The sequence below is a fragment of the Glossina fuscipes genome, unplaced genomic scaffold (genome assembly GCF_014805625.2).
Source record: "Glossina fuscipes isolate IAEA_lab_2018 unplaced genomic scaffold, Yale_Gfus_2 61594, whole genome shotgun sequence".
NCBI lineage: Eukaryota > Metazoa > Arthropoda > Insecta > Diptera > Glossinidae > Glossina > Glossina fuscipes.
The window spans coordinates 1,762,036-1,783,627 of NW_024003803.1; the positions used below are offsets into that span (position 1 = coordinate 1,762,036).

At 36.4% G+C, this 21,592-nt stretch overlaps 1 protein-coding gene across 2 annotated transcripts in view; it reads right to left on the reverse strand.

The window, feature by feature from the left end:
- The window catches only part of LOC119643770 (protein pangolin, isoforms A/H/I/S-like), a 189,649-nt gene that overhangs the window by 125,924 nt on the left and 42,133 nt on the right, over positions 1-21,592 (reverse strand). For both annotated transcript variants that reach the window (XM_038043240.1, XM_038043239.1), the window contains exon 5: positions 11,021-11,112. In XM_038043240.1, coding sequence (XP_037899168.1) covers positions 11,021-11,112 — 92 coding nt within the window. The remainder of the gene's footprint in view (positions 1-11,020; positions 11,113-21,592) is intronic.

Here is a 21,592-nt window from a genome sequence, read left to right on the forward strand (position 1 = left end):
AGAGTTTTTAAGAAAAGCCGGTAGTCTTAGATGCTAGTGCTTTTAAGAATTTACTCTTGGAATTTATTTCTCTGGCGAAATTATTAATAATAATAATAATAATAATAATAATAAGAAAATTATATTCTGTTGTGACCGAGTTTTTTATACCTATTGCCGTTATCGTAAAAAAGACTAAAAAAAGGAATAGGATAAGCGTTCACATTATAATATCGGGTGGACGCGGCTGATTTTGTCTATTTTGAGAATACAAATTGTGAGATTGTTTGGCATGCACGTTGTATTTGATGAGTAACAAGTAAAAAATACACAAAGCAAAGCTTCTCACAGTGTTTGCTGCATAGGCTGCTTGACCGCAAAGTCCAGAGGGGGTGCGCCCATCAATACCCGTAGAGCGTCAGTAGAGACCGCGTTACAAACGGGCAGACACGCCAACATTACGCGTTGGCAGCTCACAATCTTATTTCGTCCTACAACAGACGTAACGTCCGGACACCACATGGCAGCACCATATGTTGCGCAAGCAACAAAGAGTCCGCCGTATATTATCCGCCTACCACATTCATAAGTTTATCCCTCACCTTATCAAAGTGAGGAGTAATCTTGCCACAATCATTCATGGTAACTCCTAGGTACTTGGTTTCAGCCACGTACCTAAGACTGCTGGACGAGAGGCTGCCTTTCAGCAGCATCATCACAGTCTTCTCCAATGATACATCAACACCGACACTATGCATCCATCACTCTCATTGCGTTTTCACCGCGTTCTTCTATTTCTCTCCGAGCCCTACCCTTCACTGAGATGAGCAGGTCATCTGCATATGCAAGTATTCCATTAACTTTGCTGCACATGCCTTTTAGTTGCCTTAACAAGCCATCCATCATAATGTTCCATATAAATGGTTCACTGATGGATCCCTGCGGACAGCCTCTAACCTTATCCCTGAAGACAATGCCGTTTCTACCGACGACACACACAAGCTCGCCTCTGTGAGAAGTAGCTAGCCTAAAGTTTAATTTCCAGGCAATATACCTCGCCAGTATACTGGCGAGTATTCAAGTCAATAAATATGCTTAACACGTATTTCTCGTTACAGTTCCTGATACATACCTGTACGCGTTGTCAGGCATCTTACGTGTGGAGGCCGCTGCGGGAGCCGAACTGCCTATCAGGCAGACTAAGAGTAGGAATCATCTAAAGCCTTTCTATCATTACCCTTCACAGAACTTTTCCAAGTACTGGGGACGAGATACGTTATGGTCGCATCTCCCTTCTGGTGAGGGCAAGGCACTATCTAAAACCTCTGCCTTTCTGTGGGTAAGGCACCCGGTTGCGATGCAACTCCACACCGAACAAAAGCTCTTCCCGCGATTTTTGGGCCAACCACAGCCACCATGGACCTCTCGCTATGGGGCGTTCCCATTGTCAGGCCAAAGCTAGAGGAAGAGCTTTGGGGGATCCTGACGCCTGTGGTACCGGAATTGAAGAGAAAAATTGAGAAATAATTTATAAAAGGCTCCGGTCGGACTTTCTAGGTCCCATAAGACCCGCACAGACTAGGAGGACAGAATTGAGGCAAGGGTTTATCGTGGGTCCCGGCCTGAAAGGCTTAACCCCACGGTGGCCCAAGCCACTTTAAGCGTACTACGCCACCTGGCGCGTTAGACAATCCCCATAGAGTAGGGGCCTAAACAGCACCAGAGTCCAGAACGGTTTATTGTGTATGAAACAATAAACCCCACTCTGGTAAATGGTGAGGCCTAGCTGCACTCAAATTGTTCCATTTTAGGAACTCGCCAACCACAACCACCACGAGTACTCCCCGAAGGGCCGCACCCAAGCAGCCAGGACTCACAAATTGATCAACGCTTGCTTCCGCCATAACGCTTCCACTGTGCTGTTGATCAATTACCACCATTACCCGCAGGCATCCGTGACATGTGTTCAAAAGTAAAAATAGGCAAAAGGGGAAAAACCTTTCCGTCATATCCCTTTTTTCATTTTTGCATGTGTTAGGAGGACAGAATTTGTGGCAAGGGTTTAACGTGGGTTCTTGCCTGTAAGGCTTAACCCCACGGTGGCCCAAACCACTTTTAAGCGTACTACGCCCCCTGGCGAGTTAGACAATCCCTACAGAGTAGGGGCCTAAACAGCACCAGAGTCCAGAACAGTTTATTGTGTATGGAACAATAAACCCCACTCTGGTGAATGGCGAGGCCTAGCTGCACTCAATTGTTCCATTTTAGCTAGGAACTCGCCAACCACAACCACCACGAGTACTCCCCGAAGGGCCGCACCCAAGCAGTCAGGACTCACAAATTGATCAACTGACTGCTTCCGCCATAAGGCTTCCACTGTGCTTGTTGATCAATTACCACCATTACCCGCAGGCATCCGTGACATGTGTTCAAAAGTAAAAATAGGTAAAAGGGGAAAACTTATTCGTCATATCCCTTTTCCATTTTTGCATGTATTAATTAATTTACCAGACATTTTCTATCAATCGGCCAAAGGGAAGGCCGTCCGTCAATTCCTTTTTGCATTAATAGTATAATTAATTTATTTATTTGTTACGACTTAAGGACAAAGTCCATCATATACCCGCAGGCATACGTGGCTTTGTGAGGCGAGCTTCCTGACCCCCGTGGCTCCCAGTTTATTTTGCAAAGCCTTATGGCATACTTTGGGCGGTTGTTAAAAACAACCGTACTTAGGAGGACAGTCAGACATGCTTAAATCATTTTAAAATTTGATGCTGACCAAAAATTTATATACTTCGAGGGAACTATGAAGCTCTCTTCTGGCCGCCGCAACCGTTTCGACAACCCTTCATACTTTGGTGATGGGTACAAAAATAAAAATGCATATATACACACGCTCACAATTCAAACATGTACTATTCAGTAGGTATGAGTAAAACTCATACTACAAAACTAACACAATCATTCAAAAGGTTGACAATAAAGCAAACAAGGTTACGGTTATTGACATATAGTATTTTTGATTTATTTGATAAATCCGTTAATGAAGGGATTTTACGCGTATCATTAAAATTAAAACTGAAATGAAACATACGAAACGGGTTGGAGAGGTTAAAACAATGCCCACAAGGTTAAGCTCAATTAAAGGTGTGAATATCTAATTGAAAACATTGAAATTAACTTAATGTTATCAATTTAACTGATCTATGCTTTTCAAAGAAAATAAATGCCAAGGTGAAGTGTGGACCCATCCAGAAGATCATATATGTTTTTTGCTTGTCAATATGAAAAAACAATTTGACTCCTACCAAAAATATTTCTTACTTTCGGTATGTAAACGTGAAATTCCTGACAATACTTTCGAATATATGTCCGCCTAATCTCTTTCTAAATATTTCCTGTCTTTTTCTGTTTTATATTTCCTAATTGGGAATTATGCTATTTTATTGCTATTAAAATAGAAAAAAAATTAAAAATGCAATAATACTTACCTACCGTCTTTCTTGCTATCATAATTGCATAAAAATTCAAACATACTTTCTCTTACATTTACTTTTTCAATCCAAACATGTGCAGTCCTCATCGATAGCGTACGATAGATTCATATCTTTGGCATATTCTTAATGATTTGGTTTTCACAGCATAGCTCTTCTTGAAGGGCAGAGATCAGGACTAAACATGTGGTAAATTTATTTAAATAAATATTATTGATATTTCTAATATTTTACCAAGTATTTAAAAAGTTCGGAAACATTTTTTTCCATGTTACTAAAACAAGATATAATATGTCGTTCTTTATGCATTGAATATCCCAAACTATTATTTAAATGTTAGCTTTAAAATTTAATTTGCCTTCATGTGAAGGATGGACCTTGGCAATAACAATATATCTTGCTATCAACAATATCATCGATATGCCAACTCACGAACTTTTTATGTATATGCTTACTTCTTTGAACATATAACGGAAAAGTTACATTTCCTACACTAAATTGTTAATTTCGCGTCTTGTTGCTTTTGGTCAATCGCAACACTATTATTCCATAAAAATTCACTCGAGAATTTAGCCAACTCTTTCTGTCTATGTTATCAATAACAGTAGCCACTCTATTAATTAGCAGTTAGACTGCTGTCTCTTTCATTCCGATTATTTATATGAGCAAAAATTCTTTTGAAGTTGCCTCACATCGCGTCACATTCTCTCAAACGTTTGCAACGAGAACCAGATACAATCCTGTATTTTGAAGTGAATGTGCGCTATGGTATAGGTGTGTATGTATGTATGTATATATGAAGAAAATCAAACAGTGGCTATATTAGTAGCAAATATATTTCTTGTTTTCGTCTTTTATTTCCTAATAAATAATTCTAAATTTAATGTTTATCAAATGCTTCAATTCAATCCATTAAAAGCGTTCATACCAAGCTATATGCAGACATATTTAATTATTAAAAAAAATAATGTTGTTGGAACAATTTATCTTTATCTAATTTACTCATTGTTTATATATTTTTCAATTTTATTTGCATACAAATATGTTTGACGGCATGTTACCTGTTCATTTCATAACATTGCTTATTCAACATTCGAAATTATTTTAGAATTCATTAGAATACATTGTACTTATACTTCTTAATAGAATATTTTACTTCTTAATAATATATTTCCACTTGCTTTGCAAATGTTTGATACAATGTAACAGCTCAACACAGTTTTGGCCCACACAAATGGTGAGAATGAAAGAGCAAACAGTCAATTGGCTGGTAATGGACAGCGTTGTTGATATTAATAGGTGCTTACGTTAATTTTGTTTTTTATTCACTTGAAAAAGACTGTTATTAACAAAATTTGGTACAGTATATATTAATCCAAATATTTTCCATCATTTTCTACAACAATTTACCATATTTCTGGCAACATGTCGTGTCGTAAGAACTTGTATTGATTTGGCAACGATCCAATGATCGGCACATTTCCTCACTTCTTCAACTTTGCGGAGCCAGCCAAGCCATACTGGCATACAAGTGGTACTCAGAAGGCGCTCTGCCTGTTGAGTACGCTAGTTGCAGCAGAACTTCCCATTCGAGTTGAAACAGTGTTACCTTCACAACTCTTGCAACAAGTGCCATAAAAATGGCACTTTCAACCAATCCATGTCACAACTCTTAAACCGTTGAAACCAAAACCGACAATTGGGATATGGTGGAGTAGCGTCACTATGAGCTTCTGAACGTGTTTGGATGGTTTCGACAGCAGATTTCTTCAAATTAAATAGCAAAAGTAAAGAGGATCGAATATGTAATTTTGAGCGCTTCATGATTAGCGTTAGCATACACTGAGTAAATCAATATTACTAAATAAAAAACTGTTATTTTATTTAGAGGAACATCAAAATCATTGAATTTAACCGTTATGTACACTTATATCTGGCACTACTTTATTTACCTGTAAAAGTCGCAGGCCAAAATTAACGGAAGCACCTAATAGAATCAAAAGAAGTCCACGAGGTTTATCTAATTTAATTTTTGAGCAAAATATTGGAACATCTTGCCATATAGTTGTCTCTGTACCGTCTCAGAGACGGGATAAGTTGCAATAGTGATAACTAATGTCGCAAATACAATTAAGGGGACTGGCAAAGAAGAAGGAAGGAAGAACAGAAAGAAATCTAGACACAGGAAAAAAATTAGTGTTACTGGAAAACAAGTTACGCAGGGAATGTTTTAAGGAAGCGCAAAAATAGAAAGAACAAATTTACCATGTTATCGTACGAAGAAAATATCATTATTTTTTGTGCAGCACATCAAAGTTTCAAATGTCTGTAATAAAATCGTTTCATTTTAAACAGCATAGCATGCTCTTTCTACTTAGGAGTAAATCGCCTCCTTTTAAAAATTATTTGCGAGGCCTACACACATATTCATTGATATTTCAAATTATTAATTACAGCACCTTCTTCAAAGCCAATCACAAAACACATAGTATGCATATGTCAAGAAAAATAGGCAGAATAAAAAACAGTATGTGAACATTCTAACCATTACTTAAGTCCATCACTCGTACAAATATGTACAAAACTGAACTAATTTGAAGACAAAACATGCCGTATTGTTATACATTTCATAACATTTTAAATCCCTACTACGTCTTAAATAACGCTCGTCACCTCTTGGGGCGCCTTGTATTCTAAAAGTTTACAGTATCTTAAACAATGCAAGCTTTCATATTGAAAGCAAACGTAGACTTAATAGCGTATCAAAATAATTTTTCCGAAAAAAACTTGTTACGAAAATTTGTTATGGAGTCAGTGTAAGTTACAGTGGCCTTACAAAAATTATCGCTAATAATTTGTCTAAAATATTTTACGGATACATGTGGATGGAATTCCGCATTAAGCAAAACTAATTATTTCAGATATAAAATCACATATAAAGAAACGCGATTTCGTCAAAACCTCGACATTTATTTTAAGAAAAATATTATGAGCTAACGTTTTGTTATGCATAAATGATTCCCCAGCTATCGATATACCTGAACGTTTGCTCTTCATCGCAAGCATATTAAAAGCGATTTATTCGATATTCCCTGTGTTGTTCTCAAATGTATACGCAATTAAATATTAAACGCGTTTGGTGCAATACTTATTAGGGAGGCAGGGATATACTTATACATTGAACAGTTCCAAGTGTTTTATTTTTGTTGGATACGGCAGATTTTGTGACGACGTAAACGTCAAAACAGCATAAAAGTTCAACCAAGTGTGCGCAAGTAAATCTCGCAGATTTCTTGGCACTTCTTGGGGGCAAATTTTAATTTGACTGAACTAAAATCAGATCAGTTTTAAGGTTTAATTTTTATTTGTGGCTTGCGGTCTGGACATAACGCCGATATTAGAACAGGCCTGTTAGCAATAATGAGTACCGATACTCACATCACATTGCAGAAAAGAGAAGAGAAACAGAGCACGATAAGCGTTTGACAGAACAAAATTTGTCAGCAGAAAATACAATTCAGGATCAGCCACAACCCTCTACATCTAATATACGCCAATCTAAATCGCCATGCTGGCAGTGACGTTCCATGCATTTTGTACGTGAATGCGCCTGATCGCACATACAACGATTATAAAAAAAGTGACCACAAAGAGAACTACTGACCAACTAATTAATGCAGCAAACCACAAAAGCATTAGTGATATACCAAGAAGAAAAGTAAAGTAAACGTTATTCACAATGCCATTGATTCACTGTGAGAATAGATATCTTTACGTATAAACGATTATGGTAATGTTGACACGAAATCGGAATTACATCAGAATGTCATTCGTCTGCTATAGCAAACACTGCCGCTGAGGCAACAGCACAAACACCACATAACACTTTAGGTAAACCTCTCAAGATTATTGGTGAGTTTGATTGCGCATTTGCTACAAATTTATCGTTGCTACGTCGGTCTAGAGTCCTAGAGTCGGATCTATACAAATTTTATTGGACCGTATCAAGGAAAATCGTTTTCGATAATGCTGAATTTATTTTTTAAGTAGCCAGACGTGGTAGTATTGTCGACTACGATCGTGTTAGCCACAACCTCCACACTCAGCCGTATGTTCGCTGGATATGTTGTCTTCAAACAGACAAGCAAAACTATATGTAGGTCCTCTCAAAATGGCATTAGCAATGTTAAAGGGAGAGGATCCTATAAAGCATAATATAGGCACTTAGCTACAAGAGTGCAGAGCATCCAGAATTGCCAGACAACAAAGGCCCAGCCAAAGCAATGATTGGAAGGGAAATATTAATTCCATTAAGTTCGATCCATCCCCTGTTTACACAAAATAAGGTGCAGTTGCATCTCAGAAACCTTAACTTATCGTAAGCTAAGGGTTTCAAAATAAACAACTTGGTTTACCTATAAGTTTCTAAGCCAATTCAGACTTGGATACCCGGAACGATAATCGCCAAGTTTGCTGGTAACGTATACAGAGTCGTCGCAGATGAAAAGGAATTGGTGCGCCACATTAATTAGACGCAAATGGCGGGTGGAATTATCAGCTTTAAATGTAATTGATGTTTTTGAAAGGAATCCAAGAGAACAGTCCCCCTGGAGGGAAACCGCCGAAGCCATTGCAGGCAAGACACAAATATTCGTCTACCTAAGAATGCAAGCGTTACCTCAGGTAGTGAGTGCAAGCATATTAAAGGCGAATTACTCAGTATGTTTAGTGCAGTTCTCGTGGGTTCAAAATGGTAAGAATAAAACGTGTTTGAGGTAATAGACAGTAAAGACGCAGAAATATATATAGATATATTGAATTTTTCCATCCATCTCATTTCTGTTGGCCAGGACACATTTATCTTAACTTCTGCGAACCAACTACATTGTTTGCCAATCAGTGTGTAACATTATTTACTCTATTTAGTCAGCGCGCAATACACTATTATATTTAAAGAGGATGTATTTTAAAACAGAAGAGAACAGAGAAAGAGGAGATAATTCGTATACGTAAAATGCTAAGTACTTCTACGGTGTTACTCTGCAGGGTTTTTTCTTTCAATAGAAGACGAAAAGTTGGTATTAACACATTTAACCTGTTAATATATAACTGATGGTTTCAAATTAGGAAAACGATAAAACAACTTAATGTCATCAGCACACATTAGCATATAACTCTTTAAAAATGTTGAATTCTGTACTACTTAGTGCCAAAAATGTTCACTTGTGTAGGTTTGCAATAAAGGCTCTCTATAATACTTTTTAACTAGATGCTGGCTTAAACCGCAAGATTGTTCAATTCTCTGTTTATATAATGTACCAAATTATTGTTCTGAGAGATACGCATACACACTGTTCACATTTTTGTTAACTAATACACCCGAAAGGGACGCTATAGAGTTATGCTAGTATTCAATCTAACCTTAATACCAAATCGAGGTCAAAGTTCCCGGTTTTGTCAGTTTTCAGAAGAAACTAACAAAATAACTGCAAGAAAATCGAAGACAGGCTATTAGTTTGAAGGCTTTGGGATTTAAAATGTATTGTTTCATATTTTACGGCAATAGCGTAGGAATTGAAATTGTTTATAAGAGAAAGTGGAAGATTTTCATATATTTTCATCAAAATGCAGCATATTTGTATAGTAGTGCGTATAGTAAATGTTGACGTGAAATTTTTTGGTGTACATTATAAACATAATAATATTCTCTGTGAACATATAACTTAATGATAGACCTACACTTAAGAAAAGATTAGAGCAGCTCGAGGACGTGCAGTAAGTAATGTTTTACAATTTATTTACCGCAAGTTTGAAGAAAGAACTAACATTTAAAAACTCAACCCATGTAGATATATTTACTATCTTTTCAACTCGTTCGTAGCCCTTTCTAAAAATCCAAATGATATCTATAATTAAATCTGAACGTTGGATTTGTCAAATCCTGTTCAATTAATTCTCCTTAATATGTGGACATTGCCTACATCGTATTTAAATTAACTTGATATCTTTTGGGAACGGTATTGAATTTGTTCATTATAACTTTTTATCAAGCTTTCCTGCGTTTGCAAAAACTCACGGTTCACTCCAAACCCGGCTGCGCGTGTGCCACAGTGCTACATGTCTACATGCATTTTTTCTTTTTTTTTTCTGCCGTATCTATTTATATACAAATTTTGTTATTTTTATTTACTCTTTTTTTGTTTTTTTTTTTTATATATTTTGCAGTAGTTATTATTAATCCTCAGTATAATATTTATTTCTAAGAGTCAATTCGCCTGTTAGTTTACCTCAGCTGAGTAAATAAATAAATAAATTAATCTTATAACATTTTTTCAACCCAAAATTCTTTAAGATTGACACGAGCAAGAGACACAAAGTTTTAGTAATTCCGAAAGCGTCTACGTAACATTCGGTAGTTTTAAAGCTTAGCATATTTTATCTGCTCTTCAAGATAAATAAGTAAAGTTGTCATATTAACAATTTCCATTTTTCTAGCACTTTTCATTTCTGTACTCTGGAAAAGTGTACGCTTTTCCAATGGCTTAAAATTTAATTTTGTGCTAATGCATTCTCTTTTTCTAATATATTCTTTATATCTTTTAAATCCATGCTTAAATAAAACAGGGGTGAAAAACAAAATATTCTTAAACATTGCTTTTTATATATTCCAAACAATAAAGCAGCGCATTTCATTATCAACACTAGAATTACCGATTTGGCTATTTCCCACTTCCAAACTGCAAGAAAATGGTTATGAAGCATATAAAACTCCAATTTCTTTTTCCTGATTCTTGTTTATATGATAAACTTGTAAGCAGCTATAATCAATATTTTTCTACTTGTTCTAGTTTTTGAAATGCAATACAAGTATTTCAACCAAAATGGGCAAGTTGATTGACTATTTGCGGATAAAATGGTGAAATTTTGTACAAACATTCCTTGATTGGTAGTAGTCAGAGGTTAAAAAATAGTTGTCGAATTTTCAAATTCCCACGCGTAAGAGGTAAGAAATTGGTACAAGATCGAAAAAAAGCCTTTTCCTATGTTCGGTCCAATATTTGCTAATACTTGTTACCCAGATCTTTACTCGCCACAGTTTTATGTTCAGCCTAAAAATGGTCCGGGCTTGCTAATACTAAAACTTTGTTAAATTTTATCATCCTATATTCATTTTTGCTACTCTGACACTTTCACAAAATAACGGATCAAATTGACTCATTTTGTTAAAAAAAAAAGTGTGTAGTGTTAACTATTACAACAAAAAGCTTCGAACAAAAACAAACTATACGGCCCAAAAATTCCTTAAGATTTGTAAAATTCAATAAATACAATAATTTGAATTCTTAATGGCTCCAAAATCATATAAATGCAAATAAGACTCGGTATAGATAAAGGAGATTTATAGCTACGAGAAAATTAACTGCACTTTTACTATGGGAGAATCATTTATATGTGTTTGCTTGAATAAATTAAAAATGGAAGAAAATAAAGTAGAAATTTTGAAAAATTGTTTTTATAAAGTAAATAAAAATATTCGTACTTACCATCCCAAGACTTCCCGCACTACCGTTTGAATATGAGTATGGTGAAACAAGGTATCCCATATTAAAACTTGTCGGATGTGGTTCGATTTTACCTAATTTAAAAAAAGGATGTTATTTAAAAAACATATTGAACATTTTTTTAATATGCGTTGAATTGTATACCTTAATGAAACAAATTTTGTATAGATGTAATGAAATAAGAAATTCTATATTTTCCAATCAAACTGTGGTTGAAACACTAATGTATGCAGAATGTGAACCCAAAATTCAACTATTCATACTTTTATGTAATGGTGCGATCAATAAGTAAGATACCTAATAAGGAAAGACACCACTTTGTTGCAACCACCAGACTTTATATTTTTACCATTATTATTACCATTTAATTTTAGCTCGACAAACCTCGATCTCACGACTTTATATTAGTTTGGGGAAAAAGAAATCCATTATTTTTATATGAACTTCAGGACTTTATTTAACATGCTTCGGATTGTCCGATTTGGGTCAAATATGCACCGTTTTGTTGTATGATTTGTTGCCATTTTAAAGGTCATTTCAAAATGCCTCTCTCATAGAAGTCCTGGTCTCTATTTGCAAAAAACTCTAGTAGTCGATTTTCACAATCCTCCCTAGATTCCAATTTTTTATCATTAAAGAAATTTTGCAATGCAAGAAAAAGATGATAATCGCTTGGTGCCAAGTCCGGACTGTATGGCGGATGCATTAAAACTTCCCAACCAAGTTCCCGAAGTTTCTGGCGAGTCACTGTAGATGTGTGTGGCCTAGCGTTGTCCTGGTGGGACACGACACCTCTCCTGTTGGCCAATTCTGGCCGTTTCTGGTCAATCGCTACCTTCAAACGATCCAGTTGTTGACAGTAGAGTTCAGAATTTAGCGTTTGGCCATATGGAAGCAACTCATAATAAATAATCCCCTTCCAGTCACACCAAATGCATAGCAAAACCTTCCTGGCCGTTTGAGGTGCTTCACCGCTCTTTGACTACGATGGTTTTCGCACAGGGTTATCGTATGTGATCCATTTCTCATCTCCAGTCACCATCCGTTTAAGAAATGGGTCTATCTCATTCCGTTTGGCCAAGGCTTCGCAGATGGAAATTCGATCCATCATGTGTTTTTCTGTTAATTGGTGTGGCACCCAAACATCGAGCTTCTTTTTGAATCCAGCTTTGTGTAAATGGTTTAAAACTGTTTTATGGTCGATTTTTAGCTCCTGGGCGATGTTACGACTACTAATATACCGGTCAACTTCGATAATTTCTCCGATTTTATCGACATTTTTGACGACCGGCCTACCTGTGCGAAGTGCATCTTTAACATCAAAAATTCCTGAACGGAATCTACGAAACCAAAATTGCACATAATTGGCTGTTACAGTATCGGAACCATAAACACCATTCACAATTTTAGCCGCCTGGCTTGCATTTTCGTCTTTGTCAAAGAAAAACTGTAAAATGTACCGAATTTTCTCTTTGTTCACTTCCATTTTTAACACGCTGTAAGTCACAACTGAATGCACCAAACAAAAAACAGCAAAAGAATTTTTTTTACTGCGAAATGTCACCTTTCCAACGAGCATAAATATGAAATTGTTTGATCGATACTTTACGAGAAATCTATCAGTGCAGCCATCTACCAAAAAAATAATGGATTTCTTTTTCCCCAAACTAATATATGTAAAAATTCATATAAAGAGGATAATACTATTAAATTACAAAGGAATCGATTAAATGCAAGGAAAAATAAGCAAGATACGGGATCGATTGGAAAGTTTTAACACTTAACGTCTTCATGTTACAACAATGACCTTTTCAACGTTCTTAAGCCATTTTTTGCCATCTGTATTTTCTAATTTTGTTAGCCCTTTCCCGTTTTACTATCATTCATATCGTGCGGCGCATGCTATTAATTATTCTCATATTTTTTATCGCATATTGCGAAAAAATAAATAAATAAGTAAAAAATATTCAATGTTGCGCAGTAAAAGGTTAATATAAAAATTGGGGTGTCTCCAAAGCTAGTATTATTTTTGCATTCAACACAAGCGGCAGTTGAAAATTAGCAAAAGCCCCAACTTGATGCCTTTTTCGTCCTTCTGATTTTGTTTATAACGTTAAAAGTAATAAAACATTTTTCTTAATAAACTTCCTGTTCCAAGTGCAAAAATTTAGTTGATTTTCAATCCCAAGTTTTATTGTACAATAAATCCATGAAATGCTGCGAGGTACGTTGCAGGAATGACGATGATGCAGGCACTGCCTGAAAGTGCTTTTTCACTCTCTGAAATTGTCTTTTTATTTAGGCACCAACGCAACCTTTTAGCTCCACTCCTCTTTGCATTGCTTAATTGAAGAAATATTGAAGCTGAAGTAAAGTTTTTTATATCGCACTTACTAGGACGCATGCCCACTTTTTGGAAATAGCATTCCGGTTTTTTTGATATCCACCACCGCAGGATGGACCCATATTCATTTTGTTCAAAAGCAAACGGAAACTTACAGAACTTCTAAAGTGTATAAACTCTTGTTCAAAATGGATCAATTTATGCATCTATATCTATCCGTCTGCGTAATTTCTATGGTAAACATTATTTGGATAACAAAATGTTACCATGCCTTGAAATGCTTATACGCATGTTGGGGTTATATATGACTTAAACCGGTCAAAGAATACGCCTATAGTACAATATCTCTGCCTTTTGAAATTTTCGCCCATTATTCATATATTCCAACAGATATAACGAAAAAAATTTTGACGTATATTTTATGGGTCAACCTACTGCACATGTATAGAATAGAAAAATTCAGCCAAGTCTACTCGATATTGTAGAGCATCAATATTATATTCCTTTTTTTTTGCTTTATAATGTTTCTTTTTTTAAATAAAGGTACTGAATGAAAAAAATTTAGTGATAATCGAATATAATTTTCTTACTTCCCTTTTTCACATCAATATACGCCAACATCTTAGGAGATTCTTGTTATATATAGCTTTTTTTATGTCGGGTTGACCAGCGCTACTCCAAACATCTTTGTTATCAAACTACATGCAAAGACGTATCAAAAGCAATGTAATTTTTTTCTCCGCGCCGCAGTGAAATTACGTTCATATTAAAACCATCATTTTAAAAGTACATGGCACTTTAAACATATATGGTATTTTAAAAATAAATGTATACGTCAACCCATACGTAAACAAGTGCGTTTATATCATGTTTTGACATTAGAGTGTCTGGTGCATGATGCAAATGCACGCAGCGTTTTTAACTCTTTAAGTGTGCGGTACAACCGTAAGTTAAATAATAATAACTCAATAAATTTTTCTTATTTTAAGATAACATGATAAACCAAAGGATCTGCTAAACAGTGCGCATTCAATTGTCATTCTAAATCTAGTTCGTGCGAAGGGCAGCGTAAAATACAGAAAGACTTCAATTGATCGTGTTTTTGCACTTCTCTCTCTCTCATATGTTCAATTGGGATCGCTCAACGGCTCTTGAGTGCGCAATGAAAACAAGAAAAGGCATTGCCATTATTAATTACAACCAAACAGAACTAGAACTAATTGCTTTCGATAGGAAAGTAAAAAGCAAAACAATTATAATGAAAGATAATAATAAGAATGTTTACAATAATAACATGGGTAACAAAAACACCAACAAAAATGTACACGCACATTCATGCATACGCAGCATCAAAAATTATTAATTTGAACAACAGCAGCATTTACAGCAAAAAAAATCAGCATAACCACGAACAGGCACACAGACAAGTAGATTGCACTCAACGAAAGAACGTGCTTGCAAGTGCTCCGTGCTTTCCTGTCAATTTTAAAAAAAATGAGAGGAAAAGCAAACAATTGCACTTTTGTGCAAATGAAAAAAGTTTGAAAGCGCGCGATGTAGGGAAACGGTAGAACCGAAGTGATGCAAAATACAAAAAAGAGGATATAAAATTTCTCGGGAAATCGGGAGATTGTAATCTTGCTATTGTTTTGTGTACTTCCCCTTTTTGGTAAACAGTTGTGGTGTTCAGTGTAAATTTCGAAAAACGCAAAAAGAGAGATAGAGCAAAAATACGAGTGAATCTTGGGATAACTGCCTTCCATTTCTAAATTAGTTAGTATAGCTGCACCATGTTTTAAGAGTGGTCCTTGCGCACATATGAATAGCACAGCTAGAGCTGAGCTTGCTTTTTAACTTGTTTTATTGGTGACATTGACCGGCGGCCACGGTAAAAACAATTTCAATAAAAAAAAAAATTGAATAAAGTAATAATACCAATAACATTGGCAAAGAAAACCGTCAACAACAACAATGCATACTCACTCCCACATGAATAATCAAACACAATAGCATAATTTACAACTACAACACCTTCATATGCAGCTAAAATAACAATTACAGCAATTATAGCAACAGAACCAATAGCGAAACGGCATCAATAATAGTAGAAGCAGCAATAACAGCCATAACAACAATAGCAGCATCCACAACAATAGAAACACACATACATTTGCAATCGAAGACACATAAAATCAAACAAACGTACAAAAGTATATACACAAAGCGTACAACAACAACAACGGCCGCAACGATGACAACAAGGCCAACACCAATTAAAATAACGAAAACAACGCCATTACCAACAGCATGATGTCATTTAAGAGAAAATGTAAGGCAACGACAAACAAACAGAGCGTGTCCTTATTCGTACGGCCCGAGGAAGGGAAGACGTTCCGTTTAAACGAATCTTCCGTATAGCATGCTCGCCGCAGTGGCTGACGGTGCGCCAGCCAGTGCTTGCGTCTCTACCATCGTTGTAAGTAAATGCAGCGACAAAATAAGTTTATGCTTTGACCGTATTAGGTGGAAAACTGCTCCAGCTGCTCGAAATGATGGCAGTTAAATGTTGCAAGGCGATTTGGTAGAACTTCTCGTTGCACTGTAATAAAAAAAGCGGTACAAGAGCCGAAGGTACTAGCAGGGCAAAAACCTCTCAGAGAAGGAGCGACTCCAAGCGACTACCAAATGAAAAATGCTAACTCGAATGACAGCAGACACATGGTCGAAAAGCAAAAACCGACGAGAGAGGTATCATAATAAAGCCAATAGATTGAAACCGAAAGCAACAGTCACACAAAAAAAACGAGAGTAGATAAGTTATAACGATATTCTAAAACAAGGCAAAACGGTATTGAGTTTCAAAAACTTGACAAAAACGTCTCAGATCTACGTAAAAATCTTAGGGTTGAAACTTTGCAGGATACCAGCGTTAAATTTATGACAAGCAAAGAAAACACTGATAACGTAATATCTGCGGTTAAAAAAACAATGTAGAAGTTGGAGCGTTGAGGACCACGCGACCGTTTTAGTCAGCTCATCAAAAAGTGCCAAGACAAAGTTACAAAAATTAAAATGGACTGGGTAATAAGCAGGTTTAAATAAAAAAGTACAATAAAAAGATGGTATGAATGCATGGTTGAAGGCCAAATTACTGGAAATTGTAAGGGCCACAAAGACAGAAGAAGATGCTACCTAAAGTGCAGTGGAGAAGTGCACAAGGCTAGAGAGTGTAACAAAAGGCCATACAAGGATTATGGCAAGACATATAACCGCACCTTTGACGTTAAAAACTGCCTTATGAATACACGTGGCCGTAAGACCAGAAACCGGACACACAACTCATGCAAATTAGATTAAATCATTTCCGGACAACACAAAAGCTGCTTACGCAAAATGGTATACATCTAACCACTGATATCACATCATCATGTTTGGCAATAAAGCCAATAACATATATAGGTTTGACGATAGTTGGCGAACGACTTTAGTGGAAGCGCGAAGCAACGGAGCAGAAGAGCTGTACAAAAGAAAAAACTCAAAACAGCTGAAATTGTAAGCCAAGAAAAAACGAAATGTTTCCACTATCTACGAAGTGGAAATAAAAAGTATGAAACCTACAACTCACCTGGCCTGCAAAAACTGAGCCGAACATGCAGCTGACCGCAATATCTGCCTGTAATCAGGTGAGTTACAGTACAGGTAAGACTGGTGATGTGAATTGGCTGAAGAACCAAGTCTCATCGCAAAGCAGATTTACGATAGTAAGGCGTCAACACAGCATCCCCAAATGTTTGCTAATTTATCCAATTTTTATTCAATTCAAAATATGTATAAGAGACCCAAAATTTCGGAAATGTGAAACGCTTGTTCTGCTGCCATCATCGAATTAGCAAGGCTCATTATATAGACATATTCGCCTGCTTGCTAAAATTGCCACAGTCTGTGAGGGAATAATTGCAATTGCATAAACGAGTGCTGGCCAGCAACAATTACACATCCGAACACCAATTAGAAACGGAAAACGTAACGTAGATATTATCAATATAGTAACTTCTTCAGCAGCCGCAGCTACAAAAAGCAAACGTTGGAAGGGTGGAAAAAATATGTAATACATTTAAAAAATTTTTAAATCCATTAACTGCACAATGGAAGAACGCAAAATATCACGTCAGTTAGTAAACATTGCCATATTAGGATTAAAGAACGCCCCTATGCAAGAAGTAGAGAAACGTCTCAATGTTAGAAGAATACGGCAACGATCAATATAAAGTTTAACACTGTGGGAAGTGACACGCGTAAATATCTACCAGTCCCAAAAAAAATCAGTTGGGTAGTATATTAATGACATCCTTATAGCCGAGGTAGCAGAACTGTAGAACGTTTTACCTCTATCTAATAACACTATCGAGAAAACACTAAAGAGAAAATATGCACGTGGCTCCCCTCAATAGGTCTGAATATTGAAGGACAAAAGCCAGGAGCGGTTTTAATAAGATCCCAACAAAGGACGGCGCTCTGAAAGTGAGTGTCGTCGATATCGTATAACAAGACGTAATAAGATACTTAAAGATCTTCAGTGACAGTAAGCTATCATTCAGTCATCATAAAAGCTAGACAACAACAACAATAGCAACAAGAGCACCTACAACGGCATCAATAGGAATAGCAAAACACCAACATGGAACAACAGGAAAACAGTCATAAATAGCAACAATACCAACAGGAACAACGATCAACAAATGGAAACAATAATAAGAAGCATCTAAGTAGTAAAAGTAATAATAATAACAATAGAAATAACAGCAACGACAAGAGAACCAAGAAAGGACAGCAATAACAAATCAAATTAGCAGCAATAATAAAAGCAACGTGAATAATCTCAACATTCGCAACAGTGAGCAATAGCAAAGACAGAGTGTACGTTCCCATGGATGTATGCAGAAAAATCCCGGACAACAGTTTTAAATTTCTTCTAGACCAATCATTGCACCAAAGAGTTGGAAAAGCATATACTTATTCTTGTAGAGTTACTCGACGATAAAAACGGGCCTTTCATAAACCACACAACGAGGGACATCACCGATAATACAAGGATGGCATACGGACAGTGTAACACCAAATTTGCGGGTATATGAGGAGAGCGGGGTGAAAAAGCTTCGGTGATGTGAAGAAAGTCAGCGAAAAAAGCCTAATACTAACAAAGATGAAAGAAGGAAGACAGGAGAAGTGGATATACCATGGCCCAAACGTCACAACGTAGCCTTCGTGTTGAAAACGCGGACCGAGAAGATGGCCGACCACGTTTAAAAACGGATTGCTGATACGCAGCAATGAGAACAGTCTGAGAACGAAATATGGGAAAAATTATTAGCTATAAAAAAGGACAATCTTTGAAAGCGAACTTCTAGCTATTGCTAAAGCGGATGCTATTACTAAAGCAAATAAAGCAATTCTCTCCTATGCAGAAATGATGGGAAGAGTTAAAGGAGAAACCAACTCGAGCAATCTAGAGGAGCGGGCGGGGACCACAAGATACTGTTGCCGTTGCAACTTAAAAAGTTTAGGGAAGAACTAAGAGAAGCGCTTAGTACCTTGTAGGGCGGCACAATGGTTGAAAAAAGTTTAGAATATCGTCATACGGTCATATGAGGCGGACAGACTAAAATGCGACAGTTGCTGCCAACGTGTTGCTTCTAAAAAAGACATACGGGCGAGCTTAGTCCGTAGTAATTAGTGTGTAAGGATAACATTACGAAGTGGCCCTTAGGTCACTGGGAATAAGTTGGATGCTCTCCAGGATCCGAGATTGCACAAGGCTGGGAAAATGTTTCTGATGTCTGGAATTCCGATACATCGCCAAGGAATGTAAAAAGAACGTAGACAGGAATAAATGTTGGCCGGATGGATTTCAGAATCACAGATTATACAAGGCCAATACTGATTTCGGTGACTGAAACTTGGCTACATCACCAAGGAATATAAAATTGGCACAGTCAGGAGCAAATGCTGTCCAAAAGGGGGCAAAGCGGCGATCTGATTAAATAGTGTGTAAATTAAGCCAGTTGATATTTATATCCAGCAGAAAATCTGCCGCATGAGCACTTCTTAAAAAATAGGATGAGCAACGGAATATAAAGAAAGGCGATGAGAGGAAATGGGCCAAGGGAGCTGCTCATACGGAAGTTGTATGAGAATGATATGGACGTAGTCACAATAACAGAAGAGTAAAAAAAATACCACTTTGCGAGTGGATAAGTGATACGACACAAAAAGGAGCGATATGGGTGTGTTGTAACAAAATAGCGTGCAAAAAAAAATCGTTAATAAGAAGGTCATGGGTACGGCTATAGGGCAAGGAGTGCGTATTTACCTTCCCGCCTACATACGTAAAAATCTTTTTCGCATGCGGGTCGGTACTGACAATAGGTCAAATTGATCAGAGCACTAACCATGTAAGCGTAAGCTAAACTAATGTTTAATCCTATTTTCTAAATAACTGAAATGAATATATATTATTTGCTTAATAATATGTTAATTCTAAAATAAATATGATGAGCACCATGACCTGGTGGACTAATTTCCCACAGGAACAATAACAACCTAATAAGTTATTTGACATTTCCACGAGAGAAGAATACTTTTGTGCAAAAAATCTTGAATTTTTCTTATTGCAGCTAGAAAATATCAATAGTGGTGAATTGTAAGCTTAAGATGAAATCTGTTAACTCTTTTCCGGGAACAAGAGCATGGAAAGACATCCACATGAGACTTAGTTTATTAAGATTTCGCCTTCATTTTTCCTGAGTTTCTACTAACAAATGAGTGTCACTATTAAAATCAAGACCTGCATTAAGGATACTTAGGGTGTCGGTGCATACGCAGAATTTACTTCCATGCTGTAAAGTGAAAATTATTACATTCCCCACAGGTAAGCAAGGACAAATAATCGCTCAAAATATCCATCTCAATTTTTTCATTATTATTTTTAACAAATGCAAAAGAAACAGTTTCAGTAGTTTTAAATGGGCCGGTATATAAAAATGTTCACCCAGATAATTCTGCGCGTAAACCCTTACAGAGTTGCCTATATAAAGTTTTAGTGGTTGTTCTTTGCTGTAGACTGTAAGGTCGATTCCGGTGGAGAAAGACATTAAATTTCCATGTTGATAAACTTGAAAGGCATTGAAGAAAGAGAGTAGTCTTTTAACAACGTCATCGCAAAGGGCTACATCAGATTTAACGTTTTGAATGGTTTTCCTTTTCACGAACTTTCTGATATCTTGAACCAGCGAACGACTATTGCATTAGAAGAGTTTAGGAACTGTACGTAGCTTAAGAAATGGATAATGCTGAGGTACAGATTGGAGTCCCGATTCTTTTAAAATGCTTTTAATGGGTTTAATTGAGAATAAATAGCTTTCAAACTGCAAATTTTAAGGCCTACTTTATAAGTTGAAAGTTTTTCCGATAAGACGTGGGATCTAATAAAGTCAAAAGCTTGAAAGAAGTCTAAAACTAAAAGGAACACATTATTAAAGCGTGAGATCGAATTGCTAGCAAAGTGATCGAAATGTAACAGGCAGTCAACTGCACGCTGCCCTTTTTCTAAAGCCCTCTTCCTAACATGTTACTATATAAATTGTGTATACGCATTAGTAGACGTAGTATATTTCAGGCGATTTTCCTCCTGTGAGTAATATAGAAGACTCAAATTTCTACATGGTTATTAGTTTGGCTGAAGGAGGGATGTTTAACACTTGCTATGGGTACGTATCTTTTATAATAAAATTTTCTGTCTGTATGAAGCTAGGGGGAAAATAAGAGTCATCTGCGTTCTTGGTCATTGTCCAGCGAAAAAATTTTCTATATCAGATGAACTCACGGTTACTGACATTTCTGTTTTGGTCAGATTGATATGCACGTTTGAATTTCAACCATAGATATAATTTTGAACCATAATTATTGCGGAGATGAGCAAGAATGGATAGAGATAGAAAATATTTTAACACATGTTCTCTTAGATGTATTGCATATTAACTCGAAAATGGAGTTTGCTCTTTTATAGTCAAGCATATTAGCAATTGACCTATCTCTTCGAAAATCAGTCCACGTTCGCTGCTTAGTTTTTCGAACCAGACAAAATTCAGGGTACTACCATGGTATATGTTTGTGGTGGTTTTTGACATTATATTCACTGATGATATAATATG